Genomic DNA, 18,354 nt, shown 5'->3' on the forward strand with positions numbered 1-18,354 from the left:
GTAAATATCATGCAGCATTTTAGAATTTGAAGCATCAAATGATCTTTCAGTGTTCGACATCAACCTGAGCAGGTTGGCCAGCCTGTCAGGCAGACCCTACGGCTCAGTGACTCATTCTTTAATCAATACAGGATTCAATTTGAGACCTTCAAATTACCTCCTAACAACTGTGCCATCTGCTTCTCTCTGTGTTTCTTTCACAGAGGGAGGCACATGTTCATTTTGGTTTGACATGGAGCTCATTGAAGCAGTCTGTGATAGCCCTGCGATGAAGGCTGCCATGATAGCGATGATAACGATGTATGTGTTTGTTTAAATCGGATGCAGATGTATGTCAGCCTCAGGTGCAAATAATATACATTTGTTTGTGCATTAAATTATTCTTTTGACATATATGAAATACTTGATATAGCACCATCTTTGCAGGTAAATTACAAATCCTGTGACACTCTCATGATGAGGATAAAATAATTAATCATGAATAAAAGTGATCATTATGTCCGCAGTCATCGGCATGTTTGATTGTCTAATCTTTCTCCCTTTGACTGCTGAGGCATTCAATCAGCGTTAATACTAAGCGAGGGAATCAAATACCATGACTCCTGATCACATCAGCAATGAGAAGCATATTAATGAACATAAAAGGCTTAAAAATTGACCCCTGAGGTACACCATAGTGTATTTCTGTGGCAGGACTGGAGCCATTTGAGGACCCTGCCAGAAAGACCAGTATATTTATGTAGTCTAACTTAGATCTAAATCTATCTGGACAAACACATAGTAGAAAAGAATCTGGAGGAATACAGGCCTTTTCATTAAGAATATATGGTTTTGTATATGAGATATGTTGCAAATGGTTAAGTTTAGGTATAAGGCAAAAAATGTTTAGTTTGTATTCAGTTAAACTCCTGCTGGTCCCACCTGTCTCCATTATTACCTTAAACTATTGTTGCGCACCATAAATATACATACGATAATAATAAACTTGCAGCACCTTTCATGCACAAAATGTAGCACAATGTTCTCCACAAAACAAAAGCAGACAATTCAAACAACAGTTAAAATATGAATTAGTCAAAATTCCACTTTCTCCCTAAGATACCACAAATGTCAGGTTGAATTACAGGGAAATATGTGTACACTGATGCAGCTCAGCACATTCAAATCATTCAGTCATTCACTATTACTCACAATAACACTCGGAATTAAGATTTTGGATGAGATTCATTATAATTTTACAACAACACTGACAGGTGTAAGGGCTTTGAATATTTTTTCTCATATTATCTCATATGTGATACTGACATTTCAGTGAAAACAGTTTAATAACTTTAAAGATTATATTCATTGGTTATGGCAGGCATTTACTGTATTAATGTTCCAACTTGTTAACCAACAGTAATATATTTATTTTTTTAAGACAAGCAGACATTTCTTCAGCATTAGCTTGGATGTGCATATATGAGAAATGACAGTAAAACATTTTCTTTTTGTCTTTTTTGAATGCAAGCAGTTTTCAGTTCACTTTCAATTCCACCAGTAAAGCTTATCAACTGAACTCACAATCTGCAGACTGAAATATTGACTTCTGGTCTGAGATTGTTGTTACATTGGGAATAAATGTTGTGTTTACTGAGTAAATTGAAAGTGGATCAAAATTCACAATAAACTCTTCAATGTTGATGTCATTGAGGCCTGACATCTCGGTGGAAGTGATGTCATCATCATGTGGAGGTTGTGATATGGCGGCCATTACACGTCCTTGGCGCAGATGTAAGATCTTTTTTCGTTACAGTTAATGTAATTTGCAAGTGCAGCTGTGGACACAGGTAAACAATTAGAACAATAACATAAAAAGGCCGTTCATCTGGACAAATAATTATTCTTTAAAACAGTACAATTTTAAATCTTCAATATTGTTGAAAATAGATTGGTGTGTGTCCATGTTCCTTCTCAATAGAAATCAACATGTGTCAACAAATAATAATTTTGTACTTCTCATGAGCATCTCCATGCAGTGCTCTCCTCGATAATTGTTTGGCTCCCCTGAGTTCCAGAAGACGTAGCTGAACCTGGAACCGTCACTCCACTTCCATTGCTTCTCCTGAAAGATGAAGCTTAATCTCAGAACATTTACCCTTTAAAACGTGCTTTGTACATACTGTGAAGGTACAGTGACAATATTTGATAGCTGCCTATAGTGCTGGCTCAAGCCGTTTTGGGTATTAAGGCAACCAGACAGCGGTCGATCCGTGTAAATACTTGATAACAGTAATGGCATTAAGAATGTCGTGAACTTAAAAGTAACCATAAACCAGAATACAAAAACATTTGAGCAAGGTAACCTCTTTCAGCAAGTCCCAATATGGGAAAATAGAGGTGGAGGAGTGCATTATGGCTCTTATACCATGTCCAAAGGAGAAATGAGGGGCTGTAAGTATGTTTGTAGCCAGCTTAACCCATGGTGGTTTAACCAGTGAATTAACTGGGCAGAGGTATCATCATATACAATTTTAGTCAGAATTTCGTTTTTTCTGTGGCATAGTATATTAGTAGTAAAAAATGCATTAAAGAAATAATCTTTAGGGAATATGCCTGTTGTCTTTCTTGCAGAAAATTAGACAAGAAAATCAATACCACATATCTGTGCGTTAAGTATGCGAAAAAAAGGAGGTCCCCTTGTGGCAGTGGGGAGCATAGACAAAGGTCAGCTCTGACTTTGAATCAATTTTCCACACTCAGAGGATCTGTACAGCACCAACATCTATCGGTCTATCTGTAAAGTCACTCACCTCAACTGCATCATAGCCCCCGGTCCAGACAGATGTGATGAATCCTCGAGCAAGAGATTTCAAGAAAGTGCGCTCTGCTTTATTTCTAAGCAAGACCAGATTTGCGCCATGTGAAATACAGGCAGTCTAAAGAGGGAGAAATAAACAGAAGCTGAGATAGAAAGAAAAAAAACGATGGAGGGAGGATGTTATTTATTGCTATGAATGATAATATTAACAGTACATTGTTAATACTACCTCTGCACTGGTCCAAGACAGTGGAGCATGCCAGAACCTGAAACAGCGATGGTCAAACTGAGTCCAACCAGGGCAGCAGTCACCTTTACCACCTTTATCACCATCAAGTGTTGGAAAGAAGACAACGTAAAAACTATTCAGTTTTGGATTATAAATATAACGTGTTACACCTAAAAATAACCCTGACTTAACCCGTTTACAGCTGTTAGTGGTGGTGGTTCTCTGTATTTGCAGCTCATTAATATTGACTGAATGAGCATTCAAAACAAATGCAACTCCATGTAAAATGTCCCTTAAGTCAGTGCTGCTTATGGATGAATCAACATAGTGTATGAAGAAGCTGTCCAGCTGGAAGCAATATTACTGTAAAAATCGTAAGTTCTGCAAAAAAATGTATGACTATTTTGTCAGCAATGGCAGTTTAATTGTGAGCTTTGACATCTGTAATTTTCACATATGGAGTTTATTGGAATCTTCAGGAAGGAAAATGTACTTAAAATACAGTAATTTATGTTTGTTTCTATGATTTCAGAAACACAAATGTGCACACATATAATACAATTTCCTGCAGGCATTTGTTATTGTTAGCCTTGACTTGTTGTATAACTATAAAACTATATATATACACATATATATATAAAAAGAGCACATGTTTGTAGGACTAACCGGCAGCTGGAGATGTCAGCTGTAAACAGAAAGAGCATCAGCAGTTAACTTTAAACTGGTTAGTTTATGTTTTAAAATGTTTTAAATCTAATATAATTATTCAACCATGTTGCTGCACTAAAACATGGACATATTTTAAACTGAAAATATTTTTGAATGCTTTGGTGACATTAAAAACATGACACAAGGTCAGGGGGACTCTCATGGGACAAAATGTTAGAATTAAGTGTTAAAAAAAAGAAATATTAATAATTAAAAAAATATTTCTATGAGTTATACTTACAAGCAGCAGTCCACTGCTTAGCAAGAGCACCACAAAACAAACAGATGCCATTTGTGTAAAGATAAAATAGTAAAGTGAATACAACATACTGCATAGTTGTACCCAGAAAAAACACATTTTCACATTTGCATACAGAGAAAAGCATCAGAGCACAGGCAGCCTTACCACTGGGCACCTGATTAAATATAATCACAAATGTACACTCAAGACTCACATAGTAGCAAGTTAGGCTATAATGATGGACAAATAAACAGGGAAAAAATACAATGTTTGATAGCTTTTATCATCAGGGCATCAATCAGTACTTGTATTTATATCTTTCTACTACAGTGAGATGCAATAAAAAAAAGTGAGTGAGATACTCAGTAGAACTCTAGAAAGTAAATGATGCTAAATAATGATAAGAGCATTGCCTGGAACTGTTGAAATATATTGTTTTAAGAGAGAAAATGTCAGGCAATGCAATTTGGTGGCATTAGAGCATCTTTAAAGATATCTCTTTTTGAAGGAAATGCAGAATATCGACTAATGATCAAAAATATAGATCAATATTTGATGCAATGCTAAGAATTAAGAGTGAATCATGCAGTCTTACCTTTGTTGTTGCGATGATCTGAGGAGTTGCAGGTAACAAGTGGTTTAGGGAAAGAAAACGTAGTCTTTATAACCCGTCCTCAGCTGGTGTGGCTCAGAACGTTTCAGACGCTGGTCTTTGTAAATATACTAATCACTGCCTTGAATAAATTTAATGAGCCTGACCAGGATGTTCATCAAACATCCTTAATAAAATCAAACAAAACCATTTGCCTCAGGTGACACACATGATGATCATCCTGCTACTACTATTCATCAGCAGCCACCTTGTTTGAAGATCCTGACTCTACAGAACCAAATAACAAAGCCTCCACTTCTCTCTTAAGCTTGTTAAAATCCTCTTATTCCACAGTGTCTGACCATATCATTAGTATATGTTATGACTCCATGTATCATATAGCTTTCTACATATACATGTTTCCCCTGAATTTCAGTCTGACATATTCGGTATCTTTGGAAATAAAATGTAATAGAATATAAAAGTTCTGTGGGTTTGAACAATGTGTCTTTATTTTCAATGTCTGAAACTCAAATTTGTCCCCTGACAGAGGAAATTCAAGAGCACACACACACACACACACACACATACACACACACACACAAAGTGGTGGACTCAGGCTGTCTGAGGGGCAGGGGCAAAGAGAATAAAAAGGGCACCAGCAGCATGCAGTGGGAAACCAGCGTGTAGAAAGTCATGATGCAGTTATGGTGAAACAGTTCCAAACCCTGGTTAAGATTAAAATTGTTTCATTATGTGACTCAGATTTCAAGTATAACTACTACACTTCTGTAACAAAAGCACACAGGGAACTATTAACTATTTAACCATTTAGAGGCACATAGAGGCCAACTAATTTTCTAACATGTTGGGCCCTCAACTGGAAAGGCACCCTAATGGGCACCGCATTGCGTTTTCTCCATTTTAAGGGCACCCATTAGTGGCACCCATTAGTGCACTGCATCACATTACCTCCACTGGAAGGGCACCCATTAGTGCACTGCATCACATTACCTCCACTGCAAGAGCACCCATTAGTGCACTGCATCAGATTACCTCCACTGGAAGGGCACCCATTAGTGCACTGCATCAGATTACCTCCACTGGAAGGGCACCCATTAGTGCACTGCATCAGATTACCTCCACTGCAAGAGCACCCATTAGTGCACTGCATCACATTACCTCCACTGGAAGGGCACCCTAGAGGGCACCACATCATGTTTTCTCCATTTTAAGGGCACCCATTAGTGCACTCCTCCAGTTTTCTTCACTGGAAGAGCAGACCTAAGAGGGAACTTTATCATGTTTTCTCTACCATGTGGGCATCTCAGGGGTCACTTTTACATCCACCAGTGCATGCGTACACACACTCACACACTCACACACACACACACACACACACACACACACACACACACACACACACACACAGGCACACCATTGGCTTTCTTACTAGTAATCTTCAAAGACAGATATCCAAGCTGTCTGACTCTGCACTACAAAGCACACTAGGCTAAGTTGCAGCATCACTCGTCTCTCAGACAAGCTGCCACATTCCTTTAAACATGGCCACTCATCATATTATTGTGAGTTAGCCAAATGTGTTTTTTTATTTATTATTTTTAGTATTATTATTTTACTTGTCTACAAGGAAGCATATACGTTATTATATTACTGTCAAATACATATCATAAAAAAAAGTCTGTTGTTCACCTCAAACATTACCCCTATCCCGATGTTGTGCAATGCTGCACATTCACACAATATTTCCATGTGGTGTTTTAGCTCAACCAGGATATTAAACAACATAATAATACCTGAGAGTCCCGAGAGGTTTGTTCAAAGCATGAATACAAACTATCAAACTGTTAAAGGGGGAGTGATCTTGACTCTTTTCATATTGTTCGTGTTGTGGGAAACAGCCTCAGTGCTGAACAGTCAGATCAGCCATTTTATTACAGCGATAAAAAGTAACAAGTCAATTTTATTTATACAGCCCAATATCAAAAATCACAATTTACCTCAGGGGGCTTTACAATCTGTACAGCATATAACACCCTCTGTCCTTAGACCCTCGATGAATGAGGCACAAAGCTGTCATCGCCTGAATGGCTAAATAAAATAAAAAATGACTATTATGGGTGACACTGACCCATGTGATGACTTCAATATATGATAATGTAAAATATAAATGTACAAATAAGACAAACATTTTGCATCGCTTACACTGATCAATTAGTCAGTCTGTCTGTCTAAGGCGTCGGCCCAGAGTGAAATATCTCCCCAACTATTGGATGGATTCCCATAGATGCTAATTACTTTGCTGATCTCCTGACTTTTCTTCCAGCTCCAGCAGCAGATCAATTCTTCCACTTGTCCAACTGTTACGTAAAAAGTTAACTTACAATAACAACAAACTGAAAAGCATAGTTTCATTGACCTCTTCGGGTTGAAAGTGTGTTGTTGCAGACTTTGTGTGTGCTCTGCTGCACCTGTGACTACACCTGACAGAGATGCTGAAGTGCACTGAACACACCGTGAGTGCACTTCGCTACAGCAGGGTGAAAACAGCAAAAACAGCAGTTTGAGCTGCTGTTAAATAATTCTTCTTTTAAATTCATGACAAAGATGCACCCCCCCCCCCCCCCCCCCCAAGAATGATGACAGATTTCCCATCTGTCTCAGGTGTACTTTGAGCTAAATGCTAACATAGCATGGAAACATGTTCATGTTGGCAAGTCAGCATGCTAACTTTAGTCAGCCTGTAAACTTTTAGTGATCCTCTTTTCTTAACCTAAGAATCAAGACGATCCTTGTTCATATCCATTCATTATTTAGTTACTTCAGTTTCTGAAAGCTGGCTGTGCTTTTAATGGCAAGGGTGACAATAGCATTTACCTTCAAACTATTCAGCCAACACTGAATAAATGTTTTCCTGGGACATTATTCAAGTTTCAGTAATTATATCGCTGCTGGCCTGTGTTTCCCTTCCTGACATGACGGTGATCCCCTACCTCCTCCGTGTGGCTGTTGGGAGGATTCAGCTGCTGTAGAAGGAACCACAAGTATCAAAGAGAGTCTTACAACCTACTGAACTAGGCTGAACACGAGGGAGCAGTCAGTTCAATAAGCACACTTGCTGAACTTAAAACTAGAGGAGTGCAGCTGATCCCAGTTGAGCAATGGATTTAAGACCTTGGGACAAAACATCAACAGCAAAGCACTGATGATGTGGATGTGGATCTCCTCTTTGAGACTTTGGGTCAGGAGAATATAACTGAGTAGGGACATGGACAATGGTAATTAATTAAATGTTAGAGTTGCTAGCTAATAAAAACATGCATGAAAAAAAGCAGTGCAATGTAGGAATAGCCTGTTGTTGATGTAAATATACTACTGAAAAAATATAACAAAGCTGTTGTCCACCCAAAGTACATTTTGTAATATAAAATTATTCATTTATTTCCTCTGTATCCTTGTATCCTAAGACTTGCACATTGGCAGTGACAAAATTTTCCTTATCTCTATGTGTGCAGTGTTGCTACAGTGGTAACAGGTAGTTGTCTGGTGGTTGCCATGGTACTCTGAGTGGTTGCTAGAGTGTTGCCATGTGGTTGCTATGATGTTTAGGATAGTTGTTCAGGTAATTCTGGGTAGTTGCTAGTTAGTGGTAGTAGCTATGTAAGGGCAACACGTGTTGAGAAAATGTGCAATATATATATATATGTGTGTGTGTGTGTATGTGTGTGTGTGTGTAAGCCTGTCTTTAATCCTTACATATAAGAAATAAGAATATGAGACAGGCTGACAGGCGAACAGAGAGATTGGTTTGACATGAGTCTCCTGTATCCCGCAGAGAGAGAACACACAAGCCGGCTGCCTGGAGTGTTTCTCCTCACATCTTGGTCTGTTTGTCATCACTTGAACAATACTGAGCTTATGAATGAATAGAAATTTCTTATCGGATTGCGGCCCGATTCCTATAAATATTTTATGAGACAAGAGTAACTTTCTTGTGGATGTTTCATATTATATTCTGTACACTGCACAAACAGAGATAAATCCACCTTATCCAACACGATTCCCTGTAAAACATCATGGCTGGCTGAGTGTGTCCAGCTTGGTTTGCAAACATGTCGAGGTCATTTCCACCGCACACTGAGCTGGGTTCACAATTTAAGCAAATTGTCCCTTGAAGGACGGATAAAGTATTTTGAATTGAAATGTTAATATCTGCCTGGGTTGGTAACAAATACGGTGGTCACAGTGTTTATCAATCGACCAGTGTCAGTGAGACATATATTTTCATTTGAAGATGTTTATGTTAATATTATCAAAATTTAACATTTTGATATTATTGAAGTTCATACAACAACAATGTATATTTTGAATAGTGTATTATAGATGGACTATGTTTCAATTTTCTATCATTCCTTCTTTAAGTACTAGAATACAGTCACATATATTTTTGTTACTTATGACAGGGGAGGTTTAGTGCACATGGATAAATTGGTTTAGGAACAACATGGTGCTTGTAAGATGTAGAAATGTCTGCAAAACTTTGGATCAAAACAAGCTTTTAACCGTGTCGAGTTTTTTAGTGTAACATTGTTTAAACAGAACTAGAACAAGAAGTCAGTAATGGACCGGTTTAAGGTGTATCCTTAAGAATCACCTACCAATGATGCCATCATTCAAAGTTTTCTCTGCTTCCTGAATGTATGAGTTTGTTGGGTTTTCACAAGAAGGTTGGATGTAATTCAATGGAACACAAGTTAAAACCAAGATACTTTGCAGATTAAGCGGCATGAAGCGGCCACCGCAGCTCCAATTTGTCCAAAGCAGCAAAGAGTTTGTATGCATCTCATTGAATTCTACCATGGAATAAAATAATAAAAAGATAAAACAATTCATCGACTTACTCTGTGTTATGAGTGTCAATTGTGTGGAAGAGCTCCTTCAATTCCTCAGCTGTCAAGACTCCATCAGAGAAGTATGCTTTGAATTCATCAAAGGACAGCTTTCCATCGTCTGGGGAGAGAGTACAAAGACAACTTGTCAACACAGTGTCAGGACGGCTCAGCCTGCAACAGCCTGTGAGGTGAGGCGGTCATTTTCATTTTCATTAAAGTCAAAGACTTGTTTTGGTCAAATTAGCATTCTGGTTTGTGCATCTGACAGTGGAGGAGGAAGTATTCAGATCCTTTACTTGTCCTGCATTGAACATTTACAAGTAAAAGTATGTAAGTATACTCAAGAAAATGTACTTAAAGTATTAAAAGCAAAAGTACTCAATGTATAAAAATGTACCATGTGACTGTTTTTATACTGTTATTATGTATTAAATAATTTATTATTACTCATGGATTAATATAAAAGCAGGATTTTACTGTTATAGATTTTTAACTATGTTGTAAAAAGGACTGCAGCTAATAATTATTTTCATTATGGATTAATCTGCTGAGTATTTTCTCCATTAATCGATTGATTGTTTGGTTTGTAAAAATGCAGAGAATAGTGAGAAATGCCGTCACAATTACCAAGAGCCCAAATTGACTCCTTCACAGTGCTTGTTTTGTCCAACAAATATTAGAAATAAAACTGTTAAAATAATAATAAGGAAAAACACATTTCACATTTGAGAAGCTGGAACCATGAAACGCTTTTGCATTTTTCCTTTAAAATGTTATCAAAGAAGACCAAGATGCTCCAGTATAATAACTTTTAATGAAGAATTTCAGTCCACCTCCTGAGATGATGAAACTGAGGGCGACTTGAGAAAACCCAGATACGATGCAGCATGTTGTAAACTGCAGGGGCTGAATCAGAAGGCATCACGTGTATATATCAAAGTAGCAAAAGCAGTAATAAAACTTAACAGAATAACTCCACAGGGAAACATTCTTCCTTGTCTTCATTATTATAGTAAACAACACTGTGACGGGGTCATCACCATTTGTTCCATTAGACCGACTTCATGGTAATCTCAAACAATCAGCCATTTTATGCTCTGAGGCTCTGCAGTTATGATTAGAATAAAAAAGGCCCAACCTGTGTGAAATATTCACGAGGTGAAAATAAACAGAATTTCAAAATGAGGATCCCCAAACTGAATATCACTGATGAAGATAATCAACTACAGACAACATACAGCTCTAGCTCCAAAGGTTTCTCTGATCTTTAAATCTTCTCTGCTGACCTGCTGGTCTGGAGGTGATGTTCAGACTGTCACGTCACTACAGATGCTGCGAGCATCCTTCCTATTGGAAGATGCACAAGGGCAAATACATGTGTGCATGAATCAGGCACGCTGTGACTCACCGTCGATGAAATAATCTTGGAACAGACTTGACATATAAATGCTGCTGTTTGCACACTGCTAAAAACAAACATGTGGGATGACTTCTTATCTTGTTGTATGAGAAGACCTAAAATCATTCACAGTGTGGGACGGATATTTAATGAATAACAGAGCATGTCATGTCATGTCATGTCAAGTGAATAACAAATTCTGATTAGCTATTTTTGCGTCTAAAGGAAATAATTTTCGCTGTCAAAATGTCAGAAGAAACCTAATTTCAGTGTGTTCTTTAATTAAGAAACACTCAATTTGATGTGGTGTGATATCAGCTATGAACATAGCCTGTGGGATTATTTAGCATGATGTGTGAGAGTGTGTGTCAACAGGGTTATATTTTGCGGCACGTGTTAGCTTGACACAAAACGATACTGTCAGTGTACATTCATACAAGCAAATGGTGGTCTCATCTCCAATGTGTACGATACACCTCATGCATTTTGACAGAGGTTCAAAATCAAAGCAGCACACTGGACAGGGCACATTATTCATTATTAATATTATTGAATTATATAAAAACCTTCATCGGAGCGTACTTAATGACCCAAGAACAAACTTGCTTGGGCAGAGTGTGCGTCGAGATTAAGTGACAAGGCAAATCTAATCTGAAGCACACTAATGTAAGAGCTTCAGATTAGATGTATTATAGTGTATCTACCCTTTTATTTGCATTTCAGGGCCATTAATGAAAAATATATATTTACATATATTTAAATATGGTAAAAGAAAACTGCAAATCATAATTTTTACACTTTTTTTTCATTTAAAGTGTCAGTGAGTTTTAAAGGTTTTCAGTCTTTATGCTAAGCTAAGCTAACCAGCTGCTGGCGATAGCTCATATTTACTATACAGACATGAGAGTGGTATTGATCTTCTCATCTAACTCTCAGCAACAAAGCGAATAAGGGTATTTCCCAAAATGTCGAACTAATCCTTTCAGTGATCCACATCCATATCTACATATGCATCTCAGGGCCTCTAAGCTATATTCGTTTATATATTAGTTATTTTGTGATTTATTGCAAGTATAAAAATGTATTTTATTAAAAATGTCTGAAAAGGACTTTTATATCATTTTTTTGAACATACACAAATGCAAGAAAAGCAGAAAAGGTTTGTCAGACTGACTTCACTGAATAAACCAGACATTAAAATGCGAGGCCTGTGTGCCATATAGATTCATTGGTTTATTTCACTTCTTCTGTTTGGATTTCCTGCCTTTGTGGTTTGTTAGAGAGCAGGATGGATGGGTACATAAACTGGATTCAGACTCCTGCTGATTAACAACAAAATAAACTATGTTTTCTGTATGTTTATACTGCATAATATAATAAAACTGCACAATATAATGGAAAATTTGCCCTGAACCTCCAGCTACACACCACTAAGTCATTAAGCATGGACTGAAACGATAAAAATGTCTAACTGGTGCAAATTTTTGATGTTTTTCTTCGTTAATGTTCTGATACTGAACCTCAGTGGGCATGGTCAGTTTCCTGTTTCCATGGAAACTGAAAAGAGTATCAGCAGAGAGTCATGATCAGAATTTCATTGAGAAAGTAGGCCTACATCTGTTTTCACACATGAGAAAGAAAGACTGGAGTAATGCCAAAGACAGAGGAGTGTGTGTGTGTGTGTGTGTGTGTGTGTGTGTGTGTGTGTTTGAGTCTGGAAGGAGCTTTTTGGTGCAATATTTACCGTTTTTATCAGCTCTCCGCAAAATCTGTAATGAGAAAAGGAAAAAAGAGGGGTGTCAAAAAAGGTTTCACATCATCAAAGTTAGAGTAAGTGTGTGTGTGGGGATCATCGATCACACTCTCGAAAGCAGTGTGTCATTAAATTATTGATAGTGCTGCCCCAAAGTCCAGAGGAGATGAAAGGCAGAGCGGCAATGACCACATCAGCTTTAAAAGGGTCGAACCAGCCCTAAATAGCATTGCCCACTTTCTCGTCTTGTTCACGTTTGAACTTGTGAGGAAGAATTTGAACAGGCTTTGAGTGTATTTACACATTATCACCCCACAGGCTAAATCTGACAGCATAACGTTTTATGTGCAAGATCTAAATTTTAAAATGCCATCCTTCCATTTTTGGATGTTCCTTGCTTGAGGGGACTCCAGCTTTGTGCTACAAAGGGGTAAAAATACAAATAAAAGAACATCCACCCACCTTCTTCTAGCTCTTGGCAGTCTGTTGTGTGTTCAGACTTACATAATTCATTCAAATGTCCCTGCTAATCAGTCTTTGTTGTCTCTTTTTCTGTCCCCGATCCATAAACTCCTATGTGTCTCTATCTCAGTTCTACCATCTCTTGTATGTATTTGTATTTGTACTTGTATTTCTTTAATCAATCAATTAAATTCAATTGAATTCAATGCAATTGTATTGATCCCAGCATCGCCTCCCAGGTCAACCAATACACACACAAATAAGTACGGAAAAAAATATTATCAATCTCAAAGTTAAAACAATCAATCGTCACTTCTCCATGACTTCAACCCATATTGGCCAATACTCTTTTATCAATAGCTGCAACAATTAACTGATTAATTGATTGACAGAAGATTAATCAGCAGCTATTTTGATAACTGATTGATGAAGTCAGTTTTTAAGCAAAAATGCCAAACATTTGATGGCTTCTCACATGTGACAATTCCCTACTTTTTCTTGTCTCAAACGATAGTAAAATGCCTTTTTTTGTCTTTTGGACTGCTGGTCAGACAAAACAAGATCATTTGTGACATCACTTTGAGCTTTAAGACAATGTAATAGGTGTTTTATAGACCAAACAATGAATAGATAAATTGTTAGATAGTTATCTTTAGCTGCAGCCCAACTTTTATCTGCTCTCTTCTACAGGACTTTCTGTTCTCGTTAACTCTTGTGTATGATCCATCTCATCTCATCCTGATTAATCTTTTACATCGAATGAGTAAGATTCATTAATTTAGCCAAAAATAGAAGTCTGATGGTCCCTTTGTTTTCTCTATTGTGTGGAAATAAAGTGGAAATCTGGCACCACAGCAGCATCAAAATAAGAAAGAAAAACACACATGGAGACACAGCACATCTGCTGTAACCTGTTCCATGACTGCTTGGAGTCTGTGTGTTTTAATGAGATGTCAAGAAACAACAGAAGCAACACTCTGTCGAAAAACTTGCATCTGAAAACAAGCAGCGGTTTCATTCCCTGACACTCAGTTCCAACATCAGTGAGACATTTGATGTGGTGGATTCGGCTTTCCACCTTTAATAACTCCTGGTTCCCATGAGTGTATCCTCCCCTGTCTTTCTCAAAAACTGAAGGCAGGCAACAGGTTTATGATTAAGACATCACAAGCGAATGGAAGAGTGGAGGAATGAGGGGAATATAATTAGGTGGTGGGCACCGAGGCAGAATCAAACATGGGAGGGTAAGCTCTTGAGAGATGCGCACTTGAGGAAGATCATTAGTTGTACTGATAAGCATGCAAGATGTGATTCAAATATTTAAATCCTCAACATCTGAGGGAGATCTACTAGTATAGGGAATCCTCATAGTATTTCAATAAATAAATGATCTTTTAAGATTCAAAAAGTTTCAAATATCAATATTGTGTTTTTGCCTAATTGAGCTAGATTTGGTTTAAGGTAAGGTTAGCGTGAATAACACCCAGACTTTTATCAAATCAAATAGACTCGTAACATGTCATTAACTTGACATACTGACATAACATTTTTATGCTGACATAAAAATGAATGGCCAGCCTTTGAAATCCTTACGCCATGAAGCTAAATTAAAGGTCAGCCTTGTCAAATTTATTCATTCTACAAAACAAGGAACCCTCTGTACCCTGCATACATTAGGGGGGTCCGTATGAACTCAGGGGATCCAAAACCTCCAACATATGACTATTAAAATCGCAGAAACTTAGATGTGAAAAGTAAAATACATATCTTTCTTCAAATACAATAAAATATGTTTTCACCTGGGAAGGCATGATAGTTTTTGCCTTGATTTCATCTGCCACTATAGGATATAGATTGTCATATAGAACATTATGCTCAAGTTTTTGCACGTCAGTGTAAGTATTAATATTGAAGATGAAATATATTTTGCACTATAAGTAAGGATTTTAAAATTTGTTTTACTTACATCAATAAAAATCGACATTCCCTTTTTTAGCTCCATTTGAGCGCTGGGCTCCTCAGACACAGACTGAACCTCCTCTGAATAATCCATCATTCAAAACGTAGCTTCACTTGTGAACTGCAGAGGAATGTGTCCGCTTGAACCTCTTATCTGATCAAAGCCACTGGTCAAAAAGAGCGACTCCGCACCACTGTCAAATCTGCCGGATTAAAACCTACGACTTCCGGATTAACGTTTCATAATTCAACCATTCATTATTGCTTCGTAGAACACCACGATAAACAAGCAGATATATATCTGCTCTGTCCTACTTTCACACCATATGTTTTTCGATCAAATATGTTCTAAATTGTTCTGCAGATCTATTCTTTGCACATTTCTTTCTGACACTTTATGCCTTTATTTTGAAAGCAAAATCACTGTACTTCCTGTTATTTACTGGCCTCACCCTGTCAGCCTTGACACCGCGGTCCTCACCTCAGCCGTTGCAGCGCATCTTGGAGCAAGCACTCAAATGCAAATGTGTTTAATTTTGTTTTGCACTTTAATGTCGTGGTGCAGAACTGATAACATCGGTGTAATCAATCATCATGTTTACAGTGCAACACACAGCCAGATGAGCAAATTCATGTGCTCCTTTAAATTGACCATAGTGGTTGGATTTTAGTTGACATGACCTTTCTGGTTGGCCATTATTTGTATTGATTTACTCCATCAAGTTGTAACATCTTCAGCATAACAACAACATCAATCAAACAACACCTTCATCAATTTGGATGAATAATATGGTAAAATACACTTTTTCCTGTTTATCGTAAATTAACTAACGAAGAATGCTTAAAACCCTAGAGACACAAATATATTCAAATGTTTTTTGAAGAAAAAAAAGAAACATGTGCAGCCAAAAAAAACCTGGTTAATTAATTGGATTAGATTAGATTATTTTTAAATGTTTCCACATAAATTCAGAGTCAATCCAACTCATAAATTCTACAAAACAACAAACCCTGCAATGTGCTTGGATCGGTTGTAAAACAGTGTAACAGTTCCATCTAGTGGAGCGTTACAACAGTGCTGCAGTCAATCCCACCGTAAACAAACTATCCCGGAGCATATTTAAGTGTGAATCCTTTAATGCAATCTATGTCTGTATCTGTGTCTATATGATGTGTGACTTCAATGAGAAAGCCTTTGAGAAAGTGGAGGGGACACAAAGGTTTTTGAGGACGACCACCTGAAGGCTTTCTTTTCCCACAGCTGGGAGAGCCAGGCAGTGAGCAGTGGATGCATGAATGCACACATTGTCTGCTTCACTCCCCTCATTATGAATTTATGGTAAGCATGCCAGGCAGGGAGATTCCCCTCAGGCTACTATATTATACTGTATGCTCTCAGAAATACAGAATCCAGAATATAGGATAATATCAATACAAACTCTGTTTGTCTGCATGCTAGAGATGTGCATTGTGTAAGCTGTATGTTTTAAATAAAAATGTATGAATTAAATCTTGACTCCCATAAATGATTGATGTCCAACTTATTTCCGTTATTGGAACGTAACTAATTTACTCAAGTACTGTTCTTAAGTAGCCTAAAATGTTTAGATACTTGTACTTTACTCTGTATTTCTATTTATGTTACTTTATACTTCTACTTTCCAGCATTTTAGAGGATGATGATGTTCTTTTTACTCGTTTATTTGACAGCTGTGGTTTAGTAGATAAAGATTTGACATTAACATATGAGCAACCTATAAATTATAATGCTCTAAGCAACCCAACAGTTGCCAACATAAAGTAAAAATGAGCTCCTCATCAACCACCTACAAGACTATAATGCTGCTTACATGTTAATTTGTCAGTAGTAATAATCCAATAATATTAATTATATAATAATATAGCTCTCTGGAAGAGGCCATTCTGCATAATGTGTACTTTTGGTAGCCTAGTTTAAGTACATTTTACAAACAACCCAACAGTAGAAAAAGCTTCTGCAAGCTACATTAAAATGTGAATGGGTCTGTGTATGAAGTGTAGTTGTATATTGTGGTATTGATAGCTTTACAGATAAGTAAAAGATCTAAGTAGCCTACATCTCCCACCACTGCTTCCTAATTGATAAAGTGCTTCTCATTCTTGAGCTCTGTGAAGCCGGACATGTGGTTGGATTTGAAAGCCCTATTACTTTAAGTAGGCTAATTGAATCTAAATAATTGAAGTGAATTAATTTACACATCATGGTAGCACTAGTAGTTCACTCTGTTTATGTGGCAGCACAGTGGCTGACGGCAAAGCCAAAGATAATTGATCCAAAACAAACATAATTTGTCGCGAAACTCTGCGTAAATCTCGCGATGACAATTGGAGCGCTCTGATTGGATGGGAATGTCAAACGGTCGGTCACGTGGACTGGGGTTACTTGGCATTCTGGGACACAAACAGTGGTCGGTATGAATAGCTTCAACAGCGACAGCAGCAGCAGCTTCCACTGTGGAAGGAAGGCGACGAGGGAAACAGCTACACCCAGCTAGCAGAGAAAGGGCAAACTGGCTTTTCATTTCCGTCTTCTGAGTCCTGTTTGTCGCTGTGTTGTCCGGGAGTAGCGGACGAGGAGGCCAGCTACGGCGGTTGAGTCTCTGAAACGCAACGGTGGACTTTATCCACGCAGAGTTATTTAGCTAACGACAGGAGTAAGTTAGCCTGGTAGTGATTTATGCTAGTGTGTTAACGTTAGCTGGATGGCAACGCTGGTGGAGTCATAAAAGTTGATGTTTTTGCACCACTTCGATTCTAGTCATTTCAGTCCAAAGAAGTGTTGTGTTGTCGCTGTTCTCTCAGCTCGTTTCTTTCCTGCCCTGACAGCTCCCTCCATCCACTGACTCGTAACATTGTCCTGAGCTGAGGGGTGTCAACTCTGAATATGGCGAGTGTTTCGGACAGAGACAACAAAACTGGCACTTTAAAGTCATTGGACTGGCACTTTGCCCAGCTAGTGTACCCAAGATAAACATTGTTAAATTGGACAATTCATGTAATGGCAAAGGAGAGCGACGGATTTTATCTTTGTGTCTCACTACACAGTTGCTCTTGGAATTGCATAGCAATGGGTGACCACTGCTGAAGCCATCTTCAAGTCAAGTTCATAAATACTTCTCTGTTGAAGTTCAACAAATTGATATTGACATGGACTTGCGCTGGATGTAAAGACTGTCTGGAAATCTCAAACGTCACAATTGTCTCCAGGTCAGACAGTTCATCTGAGCCCTGCTGCTGGTCCCCAGAGCTTATTTGAGGG

The 18,354-nt window shown here is 37.9% G+C and overlaps 1 protein-coding gene across 1 annotated transcript in view; it reads right to left on the reverse strand.

Moving 5' to 3' along the window:
• necab1 (N-terminal EF-hand calcium binding protein 1) overlaps window positions 1-15,168 on the reverse strand; it is a 36,477-nt gene extending 21,309 nt beyond the window's left edge. The window contains exons 1-3 of the mRNA XM_070922072.1: window positions 15,064-15,168; window positions 12,627-12,651; window positions 9,493-9,601 (exon numbers count right to left, since the gene is read on the reverse strand). Coding sequence (XP_070778173.1) covers window positions 9,493-9,601; window positions 12,627-12,651; window positions 15,064-15,153 — 224 coding nt within the window. The 5' untranslated portion in view covers window positions 15,154-15,168. The remainder of the gene's footprint in view (window positions 1-9,492; window positions 9,602-12,626; window positions 12,652-15,063) is intronic.
• Window positions 15,169-18,354: the final 3,186 nt, after the last annotated feature.

The sequence above is a fragment of the Enoplosus armatus genome, chromosome 16 (genome assembly GCF_043641665.1).
Source record: "Enoplosus armatus isolate fEnoArm2 chromosome 16, fEnoArm2.hap1, whole genome shotgun sequence".
Classification (NCBI taxonomy): domain Eukaryota; kingdom Metazoa; phylum Chordata; class Actinopteri; order Centrarchiformes; family Enoplosidae; genus Enoplosus; species Enoplosus armatus.